General features: G+C 41.4%; 1 protein-coding gene across 4 annotated transcripts in view; it reads left to right on the plus strand.

Annotated features, from left to right (window-relative positions):
* ankrd11 (ankyrin repeat domain 11) overlaps window positions 1–23,019 on the plus strand; it is a 154,294-nt gene that overhangs the window by 113,384 nt on the left and 17,891 nt on the right. For all 4 annotated transcript variants that reach the window (XM_079737306.1, XM_079737305.1, XM_079737308.1 and 1 more), the window contains 6 exons: window positions 1,395–1,540; window positions 8,565–8,694; window positions 20,319–20,492; window positions 21,589–21,789; window positions 22,313–22,455; window positions 22,741–22,888. In XM_079737306.1, coding sequence (XP_079593432.1) covers window positions 1,454–1,540; window positions 8,565–8,694; window positions 20,319–20,492; window positions 21,589–21,789; window positions 22,313–22,455; window positions 22,741–22,888 — 883 coding nt within the window. In that variant the 5' untranslated portion in view covers window positions 1,395–1,453. The remainder of the gene's footprint in view (window positions 1–1,394; window positions 1,541–8,564; window positions 8,695–20,318; window positions 20,493–21,588; window positions 21,790–22,312; window positions 22,456–22,740; window positions 22,889–23,019) is intronic.

Here is a 23,019-nt window from a genome sequence, read left to right on the forward strand (position 1 = left end):
TCTAAAATTGGAGAGAAAAGCACGAGTGCTGAGATGGGTTGGACATGTTGATGATTTTAAACCAGCACAGCTGGACTTAAGGTTTAAACAACTGACCAGGAAGGGCATCACATCTTACTGCGGAATTTCGACCAATACAGGCTTAGAAAGCTTCCTACATCTTCAAGAATCCCACAAATTAGTCAGACAGAACTTCTACAGATATTTACAGATTAGGCATCATTTTGACCGAAACATTAATTGATGAATTATTGGTGAAGCTGATTTGGATCTCATCAAAGTTTTTATTGATGCTTATGGAGGCAAAATCTCTAAGAAATTGGTGTCAAGATTATATTCCTGAACATTCCAAGAAACATTCTACACTTTATATTAAAACTAATTTGGAGAAGGTAGCAAACATAACCTTAACAGAAGATGAATGGTTAAATACATGTCAAATAAATTCTTCCACCAGTTCGGGCCAATGGAGAGAATTTTCATGGAAAAAACGCTGTAAGGTTTTTTATTACTCCAAGAAGAAAGTATTTACAGAATGGCGGATTCCGGACACTGCTGGAGACAATGTAACAATAGAATGGCTGACCACTATCATATATTTTGGAATTGCACGGCAATCCAGCCCTACTGGTTAGACATAGTGTCAGAAATAAAATCTGTTTTGGGCTTTGAGATCAATTTTAATTTTGGCACTGTATATTTAGGTAATATACCAACTGAACTTAACAACCAAGATAAATATCTTCTCAAAATGTTTACTAAAAAAAGCAATCACCAAAAAGTGTCTAAACAAGGAACCAATAACCAAAAGAGTGGTTAGTAATTATAAAAGAAATATACAAGATGGAAAAACTTACATTCAACCTTAGACTTTGTATTAATAAATTTCAGAAGTACTGGTAAAATGGTTATCACATGAGTAAGCCAAGTACGAAGAAAGAATATTATTTAAATTAGATTTTACAAATTACTTTTTACATTTGTGTCTGGTCTGATCGAATTTACACTGGACTTCGAGGCATGCTTTTTGGATTAAAAAAGACATAAAGAATCAGCCACTTTGGTTTCCTATGCTGGATTTACTTAATTTGGACTCTAAGGACTTTATCTGAACTGTGATGACATGCTTGTGAGTTTGATTTTGTAAGCATCCCCTCTTAGGAATACTATGGATGTACCCCGTAACATGTGTCTTGATTGTAAATGGTAGGCTTTATTATGCTCTATGCTACCTTCGGTGACCTAACTGTTTTGTTCTGTTTTTTTTATTTTTTTATTTATTTTATTCTATTGTATGTGCTTTATCCTAAAAAAAAAAAAAACTTTTCTTTTTTTTTTTTAAAAAGGCGAGTGACCATATGCTAACCCTCTTTCTCTCTTTGTCTGTGTTGCAGACGGTTGATGACGATGCGATGGCTGCGTGAATGAGGCTTGGCGCGGGGAGAGCTGAACAATGCCCAAAGCTGGGGGTTCAAAACCGCCGCCACATGATCCCTTCCCGCTCAACACCGACATGGTGGAAAAACAGCCTGGGAAAAAGGTAACGCAAGCACACAAATTTATATACACTTATGCGTGTATACCAATGCACATTCACATTTACTTGTGTTGACACACACACACAGACAAACAGACACACACACACACAGCTATATATATTTACAGTTAGTTGGGCTCTGTTAATCCCTTCCTCATCCATCAATCTGTACTGCTGAAAGCTGGGGCTGCTGTAGCCTCATCTTCATCACAACATTCTGTGTACTCTAAACTCGTTTTTCGGCCGCAGTGAACCCACTCAGACTTTAAAATAAGCATCATCTTTGCCATCAGGGCTGACATCACAACCCTCTAGACCTCGTGCTGGTGTGTGGATGTGAAGATAGCGTCACAGCTATGCTGGTTCACCAGAAGGCCTATGTGATGATCGTCTGTTGTTTTCCCCATTTTGTGTGCTAATGCATGTATGCAGTCTTCGACAAGACTGCATACATATTGCACACATGTACGCTTCCTGTACTTTGATGTTCATAGTACACATGGTGAATGGATGTAAAGAAAATATATGATTTATTATAGTTTAGTAAAATGTATATGGGTTTGCGTTAGGGCTGGGTATAGCCAGGTACCTCACAATTCAATTCAATTTGATTCTTTAGGTTTTGATTCGATTCGATTTAGATTTTATATTGATCCAATTGCTTTGATATCGATTCAATAATACGTGAAGATGACAAAAATACCTCAAAATGAATTAACCATTTCATTGTGCTTTAACTAGCAAAAAGGGAATACACCATTGTATAGTATTGATCCTGAGCTAAACTTGCAGCATAAAATAAATAATAATAACATAGACAAATGTAAAAGGGAATGTACATTTAGGCATACTTGCTTCTAGATTACAATGACTGAGTATGCTTCTTTTTTTTTAAAATGGAAATAATCGATTTCAAAAAAAATTCTGAATCGAAATTGAATTGAAAACAAATAAATTGCAGTGCAGTGCATTGATGAATCGATATTTTTACCCAGCCCTAGTTTGCGTGCACATGTGTCAATATATTTTAGGAAGTGACTAGTGAGTCCCCTCTGATTATAAATATAACCAGATGATATAGTGACTATATAAAATGTGCGTAAACATCTTTGAATCATTGTTTATGTCAGTCTTATTGGAGAAGTTAATATGTCAGTAAATCCCCTTTGTTTGGTACAATTATGTTTTTCTTGGTTTTGCCAGTGGTTAATAAATATACAGAGTTGAATGGTTGTTTATTGTAGGATAACATATGGTTAAGAGATTGTCTCTGATGCAATGTATCCCAGCTCCTGGTTTTCCATTAGTGTTGCGTAAATTAAGCACATAAGCTACATTACACCCGCATAGCCACATGGGAGCAGGATCAAACATATAAGCTGTAATTACTACACACAGCCACAAGGGAGCAGCATCAAACATACAAGCTGTAATAACTACTCCAGCCACAGAAGGCAGCATCTTTAACACATATGAGGAAGCCAGAGCTAATACGTCACATAGGCCACGCCTACTCGATACAAGCATAGAGCTGGAGCCAGATGAGGTCAGAAACATATGGCAGCCCGAGCTAGTTGATAGGTCAGCCGTTTGGCGCTCCACGCGTGTGTTAAATACAATTCCCCTCCTTCTGCTTCATAGTTACCACACCGAAATACTTTAACAAATAAAGTGAGTTAAAAGCGATCCGGTTTGAACTACTTTCTTCAAGAACACGACATTAGAAAGCAGATAATTGTCCATGTATTTGGATTTATTTACATTTTGAATAAACCTCCTAATGGCTACTCGACGTTTGGATTCTGAAAACAGGTTGCTAACAGAAGTATCCTGACCAATCTGTATTTGTGCTCAGATTACTAAATGCTTTGCGAAGCTATGCCACTAGGCTTAACCTCAGGCCAGTAATTCACAAACTGGGCTTTGCAAGGTCACTTGAGATTTTCTATGTCTTGCATAAACTGAAGGTTCTGACGGGGTATGACAGAGGTTTTTTTTCGGAAGCCGTTTGCAAGACTATAGATTGGGTTTACAGCTACGCAAATGACTTGATTAACAGCTAAACTAATACCTTTGCGAACAGCTATATTATCTGGATAACTAGGCTATGGACTAACAGCTTCTCTGCTGGGAATAAAGACAAGTGTACACTTGCAGGGGTGGATGTGCAACCCTGTGCACAGGATTGCATTAGACTGAGGCCATTGCCCAGTGATAACAAAATGTCACTTCTAATTCAGATCTTTAAAACCTAAAACTAAATAATTATACTAAGTCACATCCTCGTAACAAGGATGTGACTATAACAAATATAGACCATCTTACTGGTCTGATATGAAATGGTTTACTACTTTAAAGTAGTACTGGTACTACTTTAAATACCAGTACTTAACAGTACTGGTATTTGTTATTGTTTAACTGTTTGTCTGTTTTATATTTGTTTATGTTTCAGTATTTTGTTTGTTCTTTAATGCTAGGGATGTAACTGTTAACCGTAGAGAATATTTTTGAGCGGTTAACCATGTCGGTCTATCGGTTAATTAGCATATACGTGTTGCATATGCACGTTACGTGCATATCCACGGCTTTGCTAGCTAGCAGTCTGAGATAAAAAATGAAGCGTGTTAAACAATGCTCAGTGTGGGACCATTTCCTCCAGAAAGGCAATAAAAACAAATGTAAATTGAGTGTCTTGAATGCAGCGCCCCTGCTGAAATTTGAGGGTCACTGCTAAAATCCCTGACAAGCGGATAGATAGGAGGAGCCTTATCTGTTAAGACACTAAAGGGCTGAATATGGTTCGTTCCCCTTCATGTTGACGCAACGCAAAGGGGTTTATGGACCCATTACGACCTTGCGGACCCTCCGTGTGTCTACCGTCCTCCCAAACATTTGAACCTTCCGTTGAGGTGACGCAGCAGCAAGGGCTGGGATTGGTCCGCTAAAACCCGACACAGAACCAAGACAGGTTCACGAATGCGTTGACATTATATATCTAAAGTTGGACAAGTTCAATTTCATTTTGTTGACAGTTTTTTTTGTGTGCTGTTTGAAACTCAGTTGTGAGTCAAAGTTCACCCGTAGGTCAGACTTATTTACTCTTTTGGAGAAATACATAGCAACAGTCTTCGACACATTTAAGTGCAGGTGAGAGCTCTCTAACCAGTTGCACACATTACTCATTACAGCTGTAAGTTCTCCCTGAAACTTCTTACAATAGGGTTGTCGCGTTGAAGGCATTTCATTTATGAAACTGACTAATAAAGCATTATTTTCATAACATCAGGTTAAGGAAATGAATCATTTGATTCCATGGCTGTTTCTCAATGTGAAGGAAGCATGCTCAACGGCTGCCCTTTTAAAGGTCCCATGGCATGCTACTTTATGGATGCTTTAATATAGATATTAGTAGGCCCCAAACACAGTATTTGAAGACGTTCCCGAAATTCAGCCGTGCTGCAGAATTACAGCCACTACGAGCCAGTCGCACATTGAGCTTTCCCCAAATGCGCCGTTTCGGTGTCTGTAGCTTTAATGCAAATAAGGAGGAGAAAGGTGGGTCAAGGAGGGTGGGGGTGTGGCCCTGAGCAGCTTGCAGCCACGGTACCATGCGCTCTGTTTACAGTGGGTGTGTATCTTTAGCCGTGTTCTGTAAATATTCTAGAACACACGGGAGTCCTGGAGCTCTATATCTAAATAATGTATTATACATAGATATCTAGCGGTGGTGCTTCACAGCCGTGGTGTCTCGCGGCAACCGGCGGCATGTCGCAGTACATACTTTAGGGAGTCAAAGCCAAAGTTCCTTTCCCCCAATTCCTTCTCAACCATGGCTGAGAGAACTCCAACTACAGTCTCGTTGTGGAAATACAAGAGAGGTCAAAGAACCGACGTGTTATGCGCCATAACACCAACAGCAAACACTTGCGTTACAGTGTGTGTAATCACACACACACATGCACACACATGTGGCGCTCGCAGGGTCGTGTCTCATTGGCGGGCCAAATTCTCTGGGCGGGCAAGGCAGAGAAAGGGGATGAGCTTAGATCCTTTATGACGACATATAGGAACACATTCCAAATCAGCGTGCTTGAGCCTCCGTTTTTTCAAAGGCGAGCAGGATACCCAGTGCTTGTTTTACACCGAACGCAAGTTTTAGCCACTGGGGGACCATAGGCAGGCTAGTGGAACTCATATTTATTTTAGAAAACCTCATAAAGTGAGATTTTCATGCCATCGGACCTTTAAGGACGCTACGTCATAGAACGCCGACAAGCACTGATCCAATGTTGATAACACTCGGAAATTCGCGCCCTTTTTGCGTCCTTTACTTTTGAGAAATTTCGAGATTTTTCAAGGATGCATTGATGGATCCTCAACAAGCCAAAATACCCACAATCCTTTGTGTTCACACGCTGTGCGAGATATTTAAGAATTGCGTATAGAAAGCAATACACATTGCTTTACACAAGTTATTTGAACGTTGCAGAAATATTTTGTGCCGTATTGCTTTTTATAGATTAATCATGTAAATGCAAAAAATGTACCTGTGCGATTTCTTTAAAACGTTTTTGCAACGTAATGATAGGCTATGTTTTGCATGGATTGAATTGTTTTAATATGTAAGTAGGTGGTGTTTAAACAAACTACTGTCACCAGTAACAATTTCAACTATTAAAATATTTAACACTGGAGCAATATTTAAAAAGCAGAAGCGAAAGCGTTTCCACACTAGCAAGTCATTCCAAACTCTGAACGCTACAAACACTAGGCAGCACTCTAGCCTCATCTCCATAAGAAGCAACTAGCAAGGAAGTGTTCTAGCAAGGCTGCAGCCTTTACTTTCGGAAACAGCCCATATGTGGACATATATTTCCTCTTTGAACAGGGAGTTAGGAAAAGACAGTTGTCTAGAATAGTTCATTTTTCAAGATGATTTACTGTTTGTTAAGAGCTAAAAATAAATAGAAAGCGTCTGATCACCGCATGATGATTTACATTTTACTTCAATTAATAAGTTGACCTCTGTCTTTTGTCAATGATTTCATTGTCCAAAATGACAGATGTTCTGCGTATTTGATTAACTTTGATTGGCTGATATCGGCTTACTTCTTGTACCATTTTAGGTTGCTTAGGCCAGGGCTCAAGAATGTTACAAAAATGGTTGAATTTTCGACCATTTTGGATGCAAGGTAATTTTTTCCTGGGTTTTATATATATATATATATACATACATACATACATACATACATACATACATACATACATACATACATACATACATACATACATACATACAGGGTTCTCCCTGAAACTTCTTACAATAGGGTTGTCGCGTTGAAGACATTTAATTTATGAAACTGACTAATAAAGCATTATTTCAGTAAAACATGGTTTTTAACCATTAAACCCATGTTTTATTGGAATAACGCTTTAAGAAGCCAAACGGTGTGGAGAAAGTAAGTGGCTTTCGGTCCGAGTTTGACTCGGTTACATCAAAGTTTCAATGTGAAGCGGGACGCACACCAGATGAGCCACAGAGTGCTGCGTCCAGCCACTCAGCGTGGTAGAAGGACAATAGGCGTCGGAAGATTTGATTTAGGTCTTGTTCCGTTTGATAAAATGAGTGGTAATGGATGGCGTTGCGATGCAAGCAAACTGCTAAGGTTTTATGCAGTTCTGGAAGTCATAGTGCAGCTGTACTGCGGCTCAATTGTGAGTGCTTTATTTCGAATCACTTAAGTTCCAATGAAGACACACTGCCTTGATCATCAAAAAAAGTGATTTGTACATTATGCAAGGTTTGGTTCGGGAGGAAAGATATGTCGAGGTGCTTGGGATAAAATAGAAAAAGAACCCTATGCAATATAAACCCTTGACAACTTATTTAAAGTAAGTGATGAAATTACTGTTGAAATCAATGAACACAGATGGATAGTACATGACCAACATTTCACGTCTGATAAAGGGGCGTGACGAAATTTGTTAGGGTGCTACCAAATTAAAAAGTTAGCCACGCTGCAGTATAAAATGTTCGTATTGAGCCCCTAAAGAGGCTAATATAGCTAACAATAACAATGACTAGCCAATGAGAAACGGGAACGCTATAAGTGCTGCAAGCCAGGAAATTTGTCACGTTCTTGCTAGAGCAGGTCGGACGTACCGGCGTACCATACAAATGGATAGCGCCATTAGTCATTTTATTCAAGGTAACGATACCTTTAGATGGTCGCTTTTCAATGGGGTCCTATCAGCTTTATCACTCTAATGAAACACAGGAAACAGTATTCCATTTGAGACCTAATTGAACGATATATTTCGACGTCGATCTAGCTTAATTAAAGGTGCTACTATGATAGGTCGTTCATTGTATGATTGGTTTGACCACAGATAACAGCGCTTAGCTATCCCACAATTTAATTTGCCACATAATGTTAGCTATAGCTGTATGGGTAGTCGACTCATCTAATGGTAAGTTAGCAAAATATCTCTACATATTTTCAGCGTCAATGGTGAAGACTACTAATACGCTACTTCTCGACTTCATCAAACTACATAATTTGTTATTGTTTTGATTGAGAGACACCAAGCGGCAGAAAGGATCTGGATCTAAAACAAACTCTTTTGAGTTCAGCTGTGGTGCTAGTAATAACGGGGAGGAACAAATTCGATTTTGTTTTTGAATAACCTAATGCGGCGTTGGCATAATTGAGAGCTAAAGCCACAGATACTGTAACCTGGTGTTATGGAATAAGAAAAGAGGCTAGTCAGATGACCTAGCTGTAATTTCCCTGTATTCATTAGCTGGAATCCAGAAGGAAATTACATGGAATAGCTGCTTGTCAGACAGAGATAGAAATGGAGAAAGAAAGCTTTTACTATTGTTGCTTGTGTCAGCAATCTTAACCATCATTTTCCCAGCATGCTTTGTGTTGCCCTACTTTCCAAGAAGAACACTGTTTTGATTCAAATGTTCATGGTGTTGTCCTCTTGATCTTGATACAATGCTTGTTCTCCCGTCTTGTAGGATAAAGAAAAGACGTTGTCAATCAAGACACCCAAGGTGGACCGCGGTGATGGGGTGAAAGAGAAAGCACCGAAGAGGAGACTCCCCTTTACCGTTGGAACCAATGGAGACCAGAAGGACTCGGACTCAGGTAAGAAATCGCAGACGTGACCCAAATACTTGGACCTTAACAATGGCTTGTGTGGTTTATTATCAAACTCAGAACCTTTTAGCTGGGAGTTGAATATCCTGGCTAAAACACTATCCATCCTTCTGATTAATGTCTTGCCGACTGAGTTAGCAACGTCAAAGAAATTTCATTGACTGTACTCCACTGATATTCTTCCTGCTTTTGTGTTTTGGGGTTTTTTGGTATGGAGGAGGGGTGTGTTTGTTTCCCACCGTCTCTGTGACGGGGAGTAGACGTTTTCCCACTGAGGTCTTGATGGGATGTGGGAGGGCAGATGAATTTAGTTGTAGCAGGGAGCCGGGTTGGGAAGAGAGTGGAGGAGTTCCACACAGACTCTTACAAACGGGAGAAGATCTCTAGAGAGGGGAAGGAGACGTCAATATGGTGGAGAATATGGTTTGGACTGACCCCAGCTGGCTGGAGTGGGACTTCTTCATCCAGACTCAGAGACACTACTGTCTCCCTCTGATCAGATAGTTCTCGTTTGATTTTGTTTGGTCATCAGTAGTACAGGGCTCCAGACAATGTAAGGGCGACCACAATGTAAGTGTGCGACTGAATTTTACATCTGGTCGCACATGTGCAACCAAATTTGCCCTTTTTATTTTTTTTAATCTTTACACGTTAAACGGGGAAGGGGCGCATCAACGAATCTGGAATCTGTAGCAGGCCTATGAGTGTAAGAAGGATAGGGAATGGCCACTGTTCGTGGCTAATGTGTGGAGGAGGAGGGTCCTACAGATTGAATATTTAGCGGGCGTAAACGTCTCTGTGAGCAAACTATTGATTCGTTCTTCGAACCTGCTGCTAGTGTGCCAGTGCCAGAGTCCTGCATCTGACCCCTGTTCCGACAGTAGCGCGAAATACATTCCGCACCCATCCCGACCCGCTATAAATTTAAATCTACGCCCGACCCGCACCCGAAGGAAAATTAGACACAATAGATGGAACGCTCTGGGAATTACACTGTGGTGTTTGGCCTGGTGCTTTAGATTGCTGTGCAAAAAAAGCAAATCATCCACTGTTCCTCCTCCGCTCCTGAATAATATATCCAGCACCGGAGAAGTCTCGCTCGCAATCACAAAACCCGCGCTGTTCCGGTGTCCAACCCGACCCACACCCGCGTCCGGCACAGAAGACCTACATTATTTTTCACCCGTTTCACCCAAATTGTGCGGGTCACCCATCGGGTACCAACGGGTACCCAAACCCGGTCAGGACTTTATGTGCCATAAAGGGGCTTTTCACACAGGATGCGTTTGTCGCGCCTGCTGCATTCTCAATGGAGAGGCGAGCGGGCAGAGAGGCGCAGCGTCCTTTCAAGCGGCACGACAAGCGGGCGCACTCCCGTGAAACTGTCGCTTCCGTGCTCGTCGAACGCAGGTGCGCACACGTGGAAACAGTTGGTATAGATGAGAATCACAATAAAATATGACACAGAATTAGAAACCGCACATTGTAATTTCTGCATCTATTATCAAAATGTGTATTAGTAATACAGTGAAAAAAAATTGAAAATCACATTGGCATGTTGATTTACGGTGTGCCCCTAAATTTCTGGTCATGCCCCTAAGATGTTCAGTTAGGGGCCAGAGTGCTCTTAGTGAAAACAGTTAGTCTGGAGCCCTGGAGTATCATCAGTGCTCTTTAGACTGGTGTGCATAAAACAGAGGCCTGCTCTGTGTGCATTATCGATGTGGGTATTTCAGAGTTTCAGTGTGGGAGTGCTTTGCAGTTCACAGGCCCCTATAGCCGTTTTCACACATGTCCTCCGCCTTTTCGCTGCATTTGTATTTCAGGACATTCAACTGTGAGGGTGATTCACACTTATTCACACTTAATGCTTTATATGCGGACATCGATGCCGTTTCGACATCAGTAGAATCAACGGGGGGTTTAGGGGGTGGGCCTGCAAGGGGCAGGATATGACGTAGGGTCTAATTTCGCAGGAGGCGGGATACGGGCGGCCGCTGTCAATCTAGTTTGTTTTGTTTTGACCGCAGACAGCACGGCGGCAGAACTGGCAGAACTCATCGCAATCATCTTAACTGTTGATGCAACGATGCATCATATATTCCGTTGCATCCACAAAATCCGGACCATCGATCGATGAAATATTGGAGCATGAGTTAGAAACAAATAAAAGAAACGACGAAGAAGAAAGGCGTCACGAACGACTGCGTTACCGGAGAAAGAGAGCGTCTTTTTTTGCTTCATTTCACACTCAAAAAACACAAATTTAATTGATATCTGTGTTTAACTGAGAAAACAGGGAGTGGACCCTATAATGTTCTAACTGTTGTAAATAACAATAATATTAATAAAAGAAAAAATCGATGTATACACGTGCAGCTGTGAACTCATGTATTGTAATTTATTGTATGATGTGTACTTTTTAGGGATGGGCATTTGAAGGCATATCAATATTTGATATAAGTAACCGGTTAACCGAACTACGAAAAAAAAAAAAGTGTAGCTCACTCATAATGTAGCCTGAAGTTCTTCCGTGATCTGGCCTTCACTAAACAAATGTATTCGTTTTCCATATATTAGTCAAATAAATAAGGAAATCAAATTTAATTTATTCAATTTATTGAGCATTTTAGAAGGAAAACACTCAATCAGTATGCTGAATCGCAACGAGTTGAAACGAAACCATCATTTTTTACAAGAATATGAATGGACAGTATTGCATACTTAAGGCACAAACTAAAATTAGATTAAAGTACATTTAAGTCACAAACTGAATAGATTCGGGTAACTGAAGCACAAAAACAAAAAGTGCTGGTGGGCTTGGATATCAGCAGAACTCCACTTGCAGCGCATGGGACTGCCTCGCATTACGCATGATGCGCATATAACAGAACATCAACAAGAATATATTATGTGGGAAACGGAAATACAGTATGTATAAAACATTTCCAGTTAAAATAACACATAAGCCCACCTACTGCATCACTTATTCTTGTAAAAAAAAAGAGCATATCTACGTGCTTGGGGGGATAGGCGGGTGCGGAGGAGTTTTACAATCAAGCCCGCTGTGGAAAATACTCTGCTGGAACGGAGGTTGGAGGTATAGGCAAGTATTCCAAGTATTAAATGGCATTAGTGTACACGTTTAATCCGCAATATCTAATTAATATAGATAATGAATATATTTAATTAACTTTAGGCAAAAATAAAATTAAAAAAAGTCAGGATACGTCGTTCACATACACGGCCTATCGGGAGAATAGCAGGACTTATGTGTATGTGTGAAAGCAGCTTATGTAATGGTAGGTAGCAAGGCTGCTAACCTGCCAGTGTCAGTTCAGAATGGATGCGTCTCTTCAGGTGTGATGTATTGCGTGGTGAGCTGTGGTTTGTGTAAGAGTATTATGAGTTTGGCAGTGGGTGGTGTCATCATGTGCTGTTGTAGGATGGTGTGATATGTTTGATTGTGTAACGGTGTCTTGTGTTAGTGTGGTGATGTAGCACATTGTGTCTGTGTTAGTCTGATGTAGAACATTGAGTGTGGTGCTTTAGTGTTTGCTGATCTTGTGTGTGAGGGTATTTTAGTTTAAATCAAATCGCCTTTCATGCAAAATTGCATTACAAGGTGCTTGAAAATAAAGAAGATAAATAAATAAAATTGATTAAGAGAATACTGAGCTAAATAGTTATTTTTAAGGTTTATTTTAAAGGTGTTAAGGTGTGTGTGTGTTGTTTCATGCAGATCCAGTTTGTTAGAATCAGTATTCTTCAATAAGATATCAAAGATGCATTTGCTGTTTATTTTGTGAGCAGAAATACACAAAATATCAATATTAATTTGCAAACATAGCTAAAATAGCAAAAGATTGCAAAAGTAGCTGAACTTAACACCGTGCAAAGTTTCAATGAAATTGCACAGCAGCGCTAGTGCTATTCAAGAAAAATAAAAAGCAACAAAAAAAAAAACCACACATTATTCTAGATGACGGATCATCAGAAAAAATATCACTTGTAAATTGCCTTATGACCAGTCATATGAGGTACTAATCGTACCTTTCTTCCATTAGAAGTAGGTAGGGGGAAAAGGTGAAGAATCATTGGAAGCAGGAACTTAGCATGGAACTTTGAGAAAGGGGTTGGGAGGGTATCCTGGACAGGATTCATAGCAGCTCAATAAACTCCAGACATTCCTTAGTACAGTTTCAAGGAGTCCATAGGCTTCACTACTCTGAAGCCAGGCTCCATGGCATATACCCTAACACTTCTCCTTTATGCGATAAATGTAAACAACAAACAGGGACTCTTACACATCAGTTTTGGTCTTTTTCCAAATTAACTTTGTTCTAGTCTTTTATACTCATAAAATTTCAAAGGCTTTTCATAAAACTATTACACCTAACCAACCCCTAACCATCTCTGGTTTAGTGGTGCTTAATACCAACATCACAAACTATGAAGGGCAAGCCATCTCCCTCTGTACTATTTTTCCAACAATGGATTAGAGCAGTGCTTCTCATACTTTTTACCATGAGTACCACCTTAGAAATTATTTGGCTCTCCAAGTACCACCGGAATTAAAATAAAGTAGCGTAGGCCTTTAACTACATAGAGTATACACAGAAGGCATTAATATTAATAATATGATTTATTATTCACTTAACTTTACTTGACTGAAGCAACCTATTGTCTATAAACTGTCTATAAACTCATGTATTGTATTTAAACACTTGCAACGTCACAATACTAACAACTGAACTGCATCAATAGGCCTACCCAGCAAATGGGGATATCATCTGGCATATAACATACCAGTCAATCTAGTGAGGTTATTAACAAGTGTACTGCATTAAAACATTCACAGCACTGAATATTAATTTTAAAAACTGCAGTCAAACCAATCATGTGAGGTAAATTGTACCGCATCAAAACATTAAAAAAATTTAACATGAATATTCAAATACTGGAGTCAAACAATCCTGTTATAAGCAATTGCAGTGCATTAGTCATGCACAGCAAAGAGAGAACTCATGTGTACAGCAAAAACACTGTAATCAAACAATCATGAGTAAGATCAAGTGTATTATAGAAAAACAACGGAAATATTTAATCTTCAGTATTAAAAATACTGCTGTAAGCGCCATAAGGGCAGAATATAAACTATGCTTAGGTTTGAAGGAGAATGTACTCAGGCACACATTGAAAATTAAGAATAGTAGCCCCTACTGTGACCTTCTCAAAGTAATGCATTCAAAGGGAATGTACCCATATGAATAATAATAAAAAAGAAATTGGTAATGGCGACTCTGGGCCTATCATGCTTAGTGAGAGGGGTGTGCGTGGCTCTGTGTACTGAGTTATGTGATGTCTGGGTCGATTGAGGTAAGTTTTAGCCTCAGACTTGGTTCAACATCCAACTTGCTTCTATATTTAGTCTTAATGAAGGCGAGGGAAGAGAAGCCTTTCACACAACTACGTGGTCGCAAATGGAATGACAAAGCGCACAGCCTTGTCCGAAAGCGCAGGATATTCGCTGCGTCACTGCATCCAAAAGTCCAGCAATGTCTCGCCTCTGAAGGCAGACTTCAATTTCTCGTCACAAAACAGTTCAATTAAAAGTTCCTGTTCAAGAGCCGATAATTTCTCCCTCAGGACGTCAGAAGCCTTAATGAGAAACGAATCTCGTATCCAGGTATTACCCTGCGCAATCGCAGGGAAATATTCAGCAAATTGTTGGAACTGTAGGAGAGAGTCCAGGTGCTCAGCAATGTTGTCCCTGACTTGATCAGCGAGCCTGAGGTCATTGTCAGAGAGAAAAGTCTCCAGATTAGGGAACTTGTGGCTTATGTGTTTAGTGTGTGTTTATGGGTGTGCATGGAAATTTATTTTTTAACGATTGCTTCAACTTTGTAAAAAAAAAACGTTCATACTCCGCATACCACTAGACGGCGCTCGCGTACTATACCACAGATTGAGAACGACTGGATTAGAGAGCTAGGTAATGTAATGCACATGGAAAGACTCCGCTATAAAACTACTAATAAAGAAAGAATCTTCCAAAAGATATGGCAACCTCTGCTGGACAAATTGGCGAATAACGCCTAACGTTTCACCCCTAGTACTCTCTCTTGCTGGCTTTTTCTTTTACTTACTGCTTTCTTTATTTTTTACTGCAGTATGAAATAAACAATGAATGCCTGTATGTGAAGTGTGTGTGTGATTGCAGTGACTTGGCTGGATTTACATGCAGCGTAATGGTAATTGTAGTGGGTTAAGGAGCCCAATTTATTAGGGCACCAATTTGGGACATCCCTTTGCCTACGTTTGGTGTGATGCTTGGGCGATCAGAAGCCCGCTGCCTACTGTGGAATGCGAGTGCAGAGCCGACAGTATTGCGCAATTGAAGCGGCAGCAGCCTGTGGTTCCAGTGGAAGCACGGCGTGAAAAAGCGAAAAAAAAGCGAAAAAGCCAGGGGTTAAAACTAACTTTTTTCACCAACGTCCCGGAAACGCCCCGAACAACATTTTGAACCGTCGTGAATTGTCCCGAATTTCCCTTTTTTTTTTTTTTTTACATTTTTAGTTATTTACTGATAATATAATAAAAACACAATACATTGTGTTGATAAAATAATATATTTATTTCCAGACTAGATTTGTTTAGCTTCAAGATGACAACCAACAACCTGTGGTCACCGTGACCTTCTGACAGTACTCCATTAAGTGACTGCATTTAGTGAGTTGTATTTGTCAAGAGGAGGGCCATGCATTGAGATTTGCATGAGGCTGTTCAGAGTGTCATTGACTAGGCGAGACCTCCAGAGGGAGAAAGAGAAATCCGCGAGCTGCTGATCATGTCTGGTTCAGACTACACGATTTTGCCCTGATTCATTCGTCGCAGACGAGTTGTACACAATTTTGAAAAGTCTGCGATGAGACGAGGTCTTGTAATGTGACATGCTTGCAAACTGAGATTTTTTTCGTCTGCGACGTTCGAAAACCCCACGACGAAAAGTTTGGCATGCCAGAAAAGTGGAGGATTCACAATGATGTATCCATTGTTGACATGGAGGGAACCCCGCCACCAGTTGTGCGAGGGAATCACATGAACAGCTGGAGCTCATGGGCAGTGTTTACTAACTAGTAAAGAACTAACTAGTAACGTAAAGACTAGTTGCACGGTTGGCGGTCTTACCTGCGGACAGAGTGGATAATCCACAGTGGATTGTGGGAAAAAAAATAATACTTGGAGGAATTGCAGGCGGATCGCGGTTGAAAAAAATAAAGAAATAAATAAATATTAAGTAGGTTAACATATTGACAAGACAAACGGCAAACTGAAAAATTTGACATATTTTTATATAATCTCCCTTATTCTGAAATGCGCGAACATCTCCGCCCAGCGCTCGTCTGCTGGTTTTCCATAAGCATTCCACTGTGCAATCATCCCTGCTGCATATGCCCTCACACACATTATTGAAATCATATGGATGCTTTATTCTTTCTATGTGGCTTTTAGCTAATGATCGGGCTATAATAAGACCATGTTGGCTATGTTATCGCTGACAACAAGGGACAATTCATAGTTGTGGGACATTTTAGCGTGCCAACAGGCTTTTGTCGGGACGTGGAACACGCAACAGAAAATCGTGACTGTCCCCGCAAAACCGGGACATCTGGTCAACCTAATGATGATCGGGCATTAAACAAAGACGTTGAAAGATGGTGCGATCTACGAGAGAGACACAGAGGAACTGTCCTTACAAGGCTTTTGTCAGGATAAAAAACAAGTGGTCAGCAAAATAAAGAATATGTTGGTGTTTTTTCACTTGTAAATAGTTAACCGCATTTATAGCCTACACTCAGATGTGAACTCATTATTGCATGCTGGTGTCTTCATCATTCTATTGGAAGCAGTCTCTGCGTTCCACTGAACAACACAAACGCGGGCCAGCCAATTGAACGAAGCTCAGTCCTTTTTCCATTTTTTTTCCTATTACCTTTTCGCATAAGTCTTTTCCACCGACCGCGAACCCGTTCTGGTTCGCAGAAAGTGTTGAAAACGTAAACAGAAAAATTAAGTCAGTGCCCACTAAATTCTCTTCATCCCGAGGTCGACCCGAGAGAGAATATTGATCATCCCGATGACAATTAATTACGTCCCCGGGACGACGGGACATCGTTAATTGTATTCCATAGAAGAAGCGCCCGACAGCAACCTGCTTTTAATATGTCATCCTCATATCTGTATCATGCCACTCGTTGCGGAATAGTGCTGGCTCTGCGCGCTCGTTGCGCTCTTGTTATGACACCACAGAGGCATATCAACCGCTTTGCTCCAGCCACTTAATGGCGCCCGGTGTCACAAAATGAATACCCCCAATCCGAGTGATCAATGATGATAATAACATTAAGTTTTAAGCTTGTACATGTTTCCGCACGACTTCCTGCCTGTCTAACACACCATTCTGTCTAACACCCACTCACTCTCCTTGCTTGACCGCGATCTAGCATCTAGGATCAATTGCTCTTCCTTGGGTCCCCAGATGTTAACGCTGAATTTCATACATTGAATTTTGCAGCTGACTTTGGCATTTTTAATTTGGGGACGTTGAAAAGATTGAAGTTGAATTTTTTAATGTTGAATATTTGATTTTGAGCTTTTTAACATTGAAAAATAAAGTTGAAAATGATTTTTTGAAACTTTAAAGAGTTAAAATCAGAGGCAAAAAATCCAGATACGTTATTTTAATGCATAAAAATTCAATGGCTTTTTATTTTCAAAATCCGATGACACTGATTTACTTCCATACTAATCAATCATGCTGCCATTTTTCTAAAGAGAAAGTTATATTTCTCATTTGGCAAAATAAAGAGTTAATTGATTAATTATCAATGCACTGTACTGTTGCATCCTTGGTGAAGAGGCTATAGCATACCGTGTTATTGCTGATGCTATGATGAAAACTGGCGGTTATGTTGTTAATGCTTTGTGTGGAACAAATAGCAGGAGCTTGCTGCTACTGCTGTTTGCTCCACAGAAAGCATTAACAACATCCTGTGGGCTACTTCCTGTCTCTTGTGCCCACACTTCCTGTTTGTGCAGGTATTTTCTGTGGTGTGTGTATGTTAGCTTAGTCTTTCTCTCTCTTCCACTACTTTCTCTCTCTTGCTCACTCATCCTCTTTCTCCCTCTCCCTCAAGCTCTCTCTCTCCATCCCGCTTCTCTGTAGACAGACCTGGTTGGGTCGTTTTGCTGTACTAGTTTGGTTAAGCTCAGTTGGTCCATGGCCACCTCCGGCTACACAATGAAACGGTTATCTGGCTACATAGAAAGAAGGCCAGTGCTATTGTTTTTTGTGCTCTCCAGCCCAAGCTCAGGTTGTCTATTCTTGGCGTAAACGGCCTGGCTCGCCCACTGGCTTTCCCTCTGTTTTGCTGTCAAGGCGGTTGAAAGCTGCTAGGACGGATAGTTTCTAGGCCATCTGGAAGCTAAATGTTGTCATTTTTCTGCTGTGAAACCGAGAACTACTCAGTAAACTCTGCGAGGACATTCCACTCATACAGGCACACCATTCGTTATTAATCCTGTCTGTCAGACAGTGTGTCTACCTGAATGACAGCTGGGATTATGTGCCTTCCATGTGTGCGTCGCTGTGTGTAGAGCATCGAGCATGTGAGTTTGGCCGTGGGTTAGCATGCATCTTGAACTGTTTCCATGGTCATCGCTAGAGTTAATCTCAACACGGGAGGCAAAAAAATCAGCCCATCCTAACAATGAATACCAAACCCATCTCTTTGTAATGTAGTCGTGAGAAAATGCACCTTTCGCCCAGCCTGGCTGTCCGCTGTGCACTATACTGCTGTACAATTTGGCTAAAGAGACAAGTAAACAAAGATAATATGGGTATTATGCACTGTGTTCATAATCACACGCTAATCATAAGCACACGTCCATGGCCATGTCTGATATATGTCAATACTCTATCAGTGTTTAAAATGGTGCACAACTAGTCCATAACTTTAATCCATATCAATAACCAGCATTTAGGCTAGTCCACATTCGCTTGATGCGTATCAATGACTAGCATTTAGACTAGTCCACATAAGCTTGTTTCATACCAATAACCATCCATCCAACCAACAAACCACGCTGGTGCACACGACTAGCTTGTTTCATATGGTCACAACCAATAGGCAGCGTTTAGTGTGTCCCTGCTGTAGCTAAGGCAAGTTACTGCAGTAACCTAGCATATCGTTTTCATAGCAATGCTCTGAGCTGGGGGGAGAGTGGCCTTATTTCCCTGCGTCGGATGCCCAGCCTTGTAAACACATCCTGGAAGTGCTAACATAGTATCTTCTGCAATCTGTCACTCAAAACTAAATAAAAAACACTCTGACTTCTTTCTGTGGGTACCACTGTCATAGTACTGTGTGAGGAATGTGTCTCAATGCCTCAGAGTACCTCCACTATGAGAGTGCGAGGGAGGGGGAGAGCTGTAAATGTTTACAGATGTTGGTGGAAGATCCTTCCCACCATTCTCTTTGCATGTACGCGCTACTTGGAAAGTCTGTTGTCAACATAAGCATGACTCATTAAATATATTTCCTCCACTCTCCATTCATTTTTGTTGTTTTTTCATTGCCTTGAGTGGCACTGCTGGCGTTGCTAGTGCGGGTAACGTAGCAGGAAACACACTCTTCTGGGTAATCTTTTCTCTGGATTGCAGTCCGCCAGGGTTTTAGTATCTTAACTGTACGACTTTGGCTCTGTCCTGTCTGTCTTCAGTTTGTTTATCTGGCATGGTTTTCATGTCATTTTCATGAGTTTATTTGTCGGGGACACTGCATTGCTGTTAATGTGCCAGAATTAGCCAGCAGTCAGTTGTGGGATAATGTTACATTGTTGTGGGTGTGTTGCATGCTAGCAGGGCTAATAGACTATGACTTTGCTGTCCTCTGTACACACGGGGTTCTATGCCAGGGGCATGGGTTGGTATGCTGCCCCAACTGAAAATACGGCCTGGGCATGTTTTGGGACAACCAGCTGCTGTTGTCCCCTCGCACCAAGTTTACAACCAGCCAGCCAGGCGGGGCAGGCCAAGGCCTGATCAGTTGAAAGGCACACCAATTATTATTGTAACTGCTCCACACTCTTTCTTCTCTTCTCGCTTCTATCCACACCCCCACCTCTCTCTCTACCACCTTTCATTTTCAGTTTTATTTTATGGATTGTTTATCGGTCCATTCCACTAGTTTCTGACCTCTTACTTTCTCTCCCTCTCTGGACCAATGAGAAAGCAGCATGGGACTTGGGAGGTTGTCAGTGTGGGACAGTGGCACAGAGCAAGGTGTTGCTTTGTCAGATTACCTAATCAGTCATTGTTTTGTAGTAAAATTAAGAATCCATGTAATCAATTGTAGGGGAAAATGCATGACGTCAGCTGTGTGTTTGCAATGTGTACATCATTTAGTTTCCTCTCACTCCCTCTCTACTTATCTCCCTCTCTTCCTTTCTCTCCTGGTCTTAGTCGTGCTCGATCAAGCCCTTTCTCTATTGTGGATACTAATTTCCTACCCCATCTCATTTGCTCTCCCCCTCTCTCTCCTTAACAGAGAAGCAGGGTCCAGAGAGGAAGCGCATCAAGAAGGAGCCCAGCAGCACACGGAAGGCGGGCCTGCCATTTGGGATGGGCATGCCGGGCATCCGGGCCGGCTACCCCCTATCCGAACGCCAGCAGGTGGCTCTGCTCATGCAAATGACGGCCGAGGAGTCCGTCAACAGTCCAGGTGCCTGCTTAACATTGATCCCACGTCCCCTTGCCACTCACAGTGATCCGTGTGTCTGAGTGTGTGTGTGATCAGTGTGTGGGTTGGGAGTGTGTGTCTCTGGGAGGGGGTGCTTTCGTGTTTCATCGTTATAGATGGGAGTGGATTGCTTTGAATGTGGATCCTGGTGCGTGCATTTACATTTTATGGATTGTTAAAGTGATTGTATATGTTTATATCTAAACGTAAAGGTTGATGTTTATGTAAGTCTACTTAAAAAAAAAAAAGGCTGTACCTTTCTATCGCCCTTCATCCGGTTAGGCTTTATTAAAGAGTCTTATTAGACCCCGGACATGCACAATAATCCTCATCCATTCCTATTAGAGCTGCATTGCAACCCTCAGCTGTGTGTAAGCTAGCTGGCATCTCCCACTTATTTTTGACTTCTCTTCACTTATTCTTAACTCACCTTCGCTCTCTGTATTACATAACCTGGACGCTGGTTTGTTGTGCAAATAATGAAAGGGAAATTAAAGTTCTGTGGCAAAGAAGGACGAGCGTGCCATCTCAGCATGTGAAGTCAGATCACAGAACTATCGCACACACGTCTTGCTTTCCAAAGGGATGCTGTCCTCAAGCAGGACTTGGACTGTGTGTGTGGACTGTGTGTGTTATAAGGTGTTGGCTGGCCCAGTATGAACCAAAAGGGTTTCTCTGGTATGTGATTTGTGTCCCCGTTGAGATTTTTCTCGCACCAGCTCAAACACAAACGTGTTTAACCTGTATAATCATTCTTTAGTTCATTCCACAACACTTGGAAATTTCAGGTTAAGCTTGTGAGTTTCAAACAGCACTTGGGAACAATTGCTCGGCAGACTTTGTGATGCAAACGCATCCAGAGCTTGGATTTCATCTTGTTAATGTGATGAAACAAAACCAGCTCAGGCAGTCTCCCTGTGTAAAGAACACAACCCCTGCTCAAGGGAGTGCAAGATCATCCTCTACTGGCCATTAGAGGAATCAGACTCACACTAGTTTGAATTGCAGTGGCTCGAGCAACAGCCACACTGCGGTTCAACCAAAATACTAAACTTGTCGTAATTTAATTCCTATGCAGACACGACACCAAAGCACCAGTCGCATTCGAGCCTGGGCCAGAAGGGAACGCCGAACTCGGCATCCAAAACCAAAGACAAGGTGAACAAGCGCAACGAGCGTGGCGAGACACGGCTCCACCGAGCGGCGATCCGCGGCGAGGCACGGCGCATCAAGGAGCTGATTAGTGAGGGGGCCGACGTGAATGTAAAAGACTTTGCAGGTGAGGAGTCACTCTGAGTGATACACAGGTAGACTATCCCCTGAGGAATCACTTAGTGATACACAGGTAGACTATCTGCTGAGGAGTCACTCTCACTGGTACACTGAGATCCAATGTTACGCTTAATGATAACCAGGTAAATCATCTGTTTAGACTTGATATCCAGGCGTGAGGTGGAAGCACAAGCTGGTATCACAGCTTTAAAATGTGAAGTGAAAGTACATGCTTGGGTCTTTGATTATATATATTATAACACACGCTCATAAATATTATTATGCAGTTCCAAGTCACACTCAAGGAAAATTATTGTAAAAGGGAGGTTTTAGGGTTTGATATGTGTTTATGGGAGTACTGATTCCTTAAAGAACAATACAGGAACACATTAGTTTACAATAAAAGCAAACATCAACATGTAGCAGAGCTACAAACTGAAATCACCAACATCTTATGTTGAAAAGGAAATGAGCTGGCTTGTTGACATTGGTCAGATATAACACACCCTGCGTGATGCTTGTGTGTCCAGGCTGGACTGCGTTGCATGAGGCATGTAACCGTGGTTACTACGACGTAGCCAAGCAGCTGCTGGCTGCGGGGGCAGAGGTCAACACCAAGGGCCTGGACGACGACACCCCGCTACATGATGCGTCCAACAACGGACACTTCAAGGTGAGGAGCAAGACCTAGTTTACTAATGATCCTTTAACGGTATTTGGTGTTTAGAAAACTTTAACAAAAACACAGCCTTTAGTTTTAAAACATGACAAACTGTGTGGAACCTTTGTGGTTCCCCTGAGACATTTTACTATGCTTATAGCTTCAATTTATATAAGATCTACAATGTATCTCTGTATTACATACAACCTGTGTATGTTCAATGTTGTATATATTGGAATATGACCGGCTATTTCAACAGGAATTTGGTACTACTTTACTGACTGTGTTGTGTTCCAGGTGGTGAAGCTCCTTCTGCGGTATGGAGGAGACCCACGGCAGAGTAACCGGCGAGGTGAGACGGCGCTCAAGGTGGCCAACTCTCCCACCATGCTCAACCTGTTGCTGGGGAAGGGGACATACACCTCCAGTGAAGAGAGTTCATCAGGTTTGTCAGCTCTATCTCTCCGTCCTCTACCCATGATGTAATTATTATCAGCTGATGGAATACTTGTGCATGACCTGCACACACATGTGTAAAGATCTTGCATTTACATTTAGGGCATTCAGCAGAGCCTT

The sequence above is a fragment of the Pollachius pollachius genome, assembly GCF_949987615.1.
Source record: "Pollachius pollachius genome assembly, chromosome: 5".
NCBI classification, from domain to species: Eukaryota; Metazoa; Chordata; class Actinopteri; order Gadiformes; family Gadidae; genus Pollachius; species Pollachius pollachius.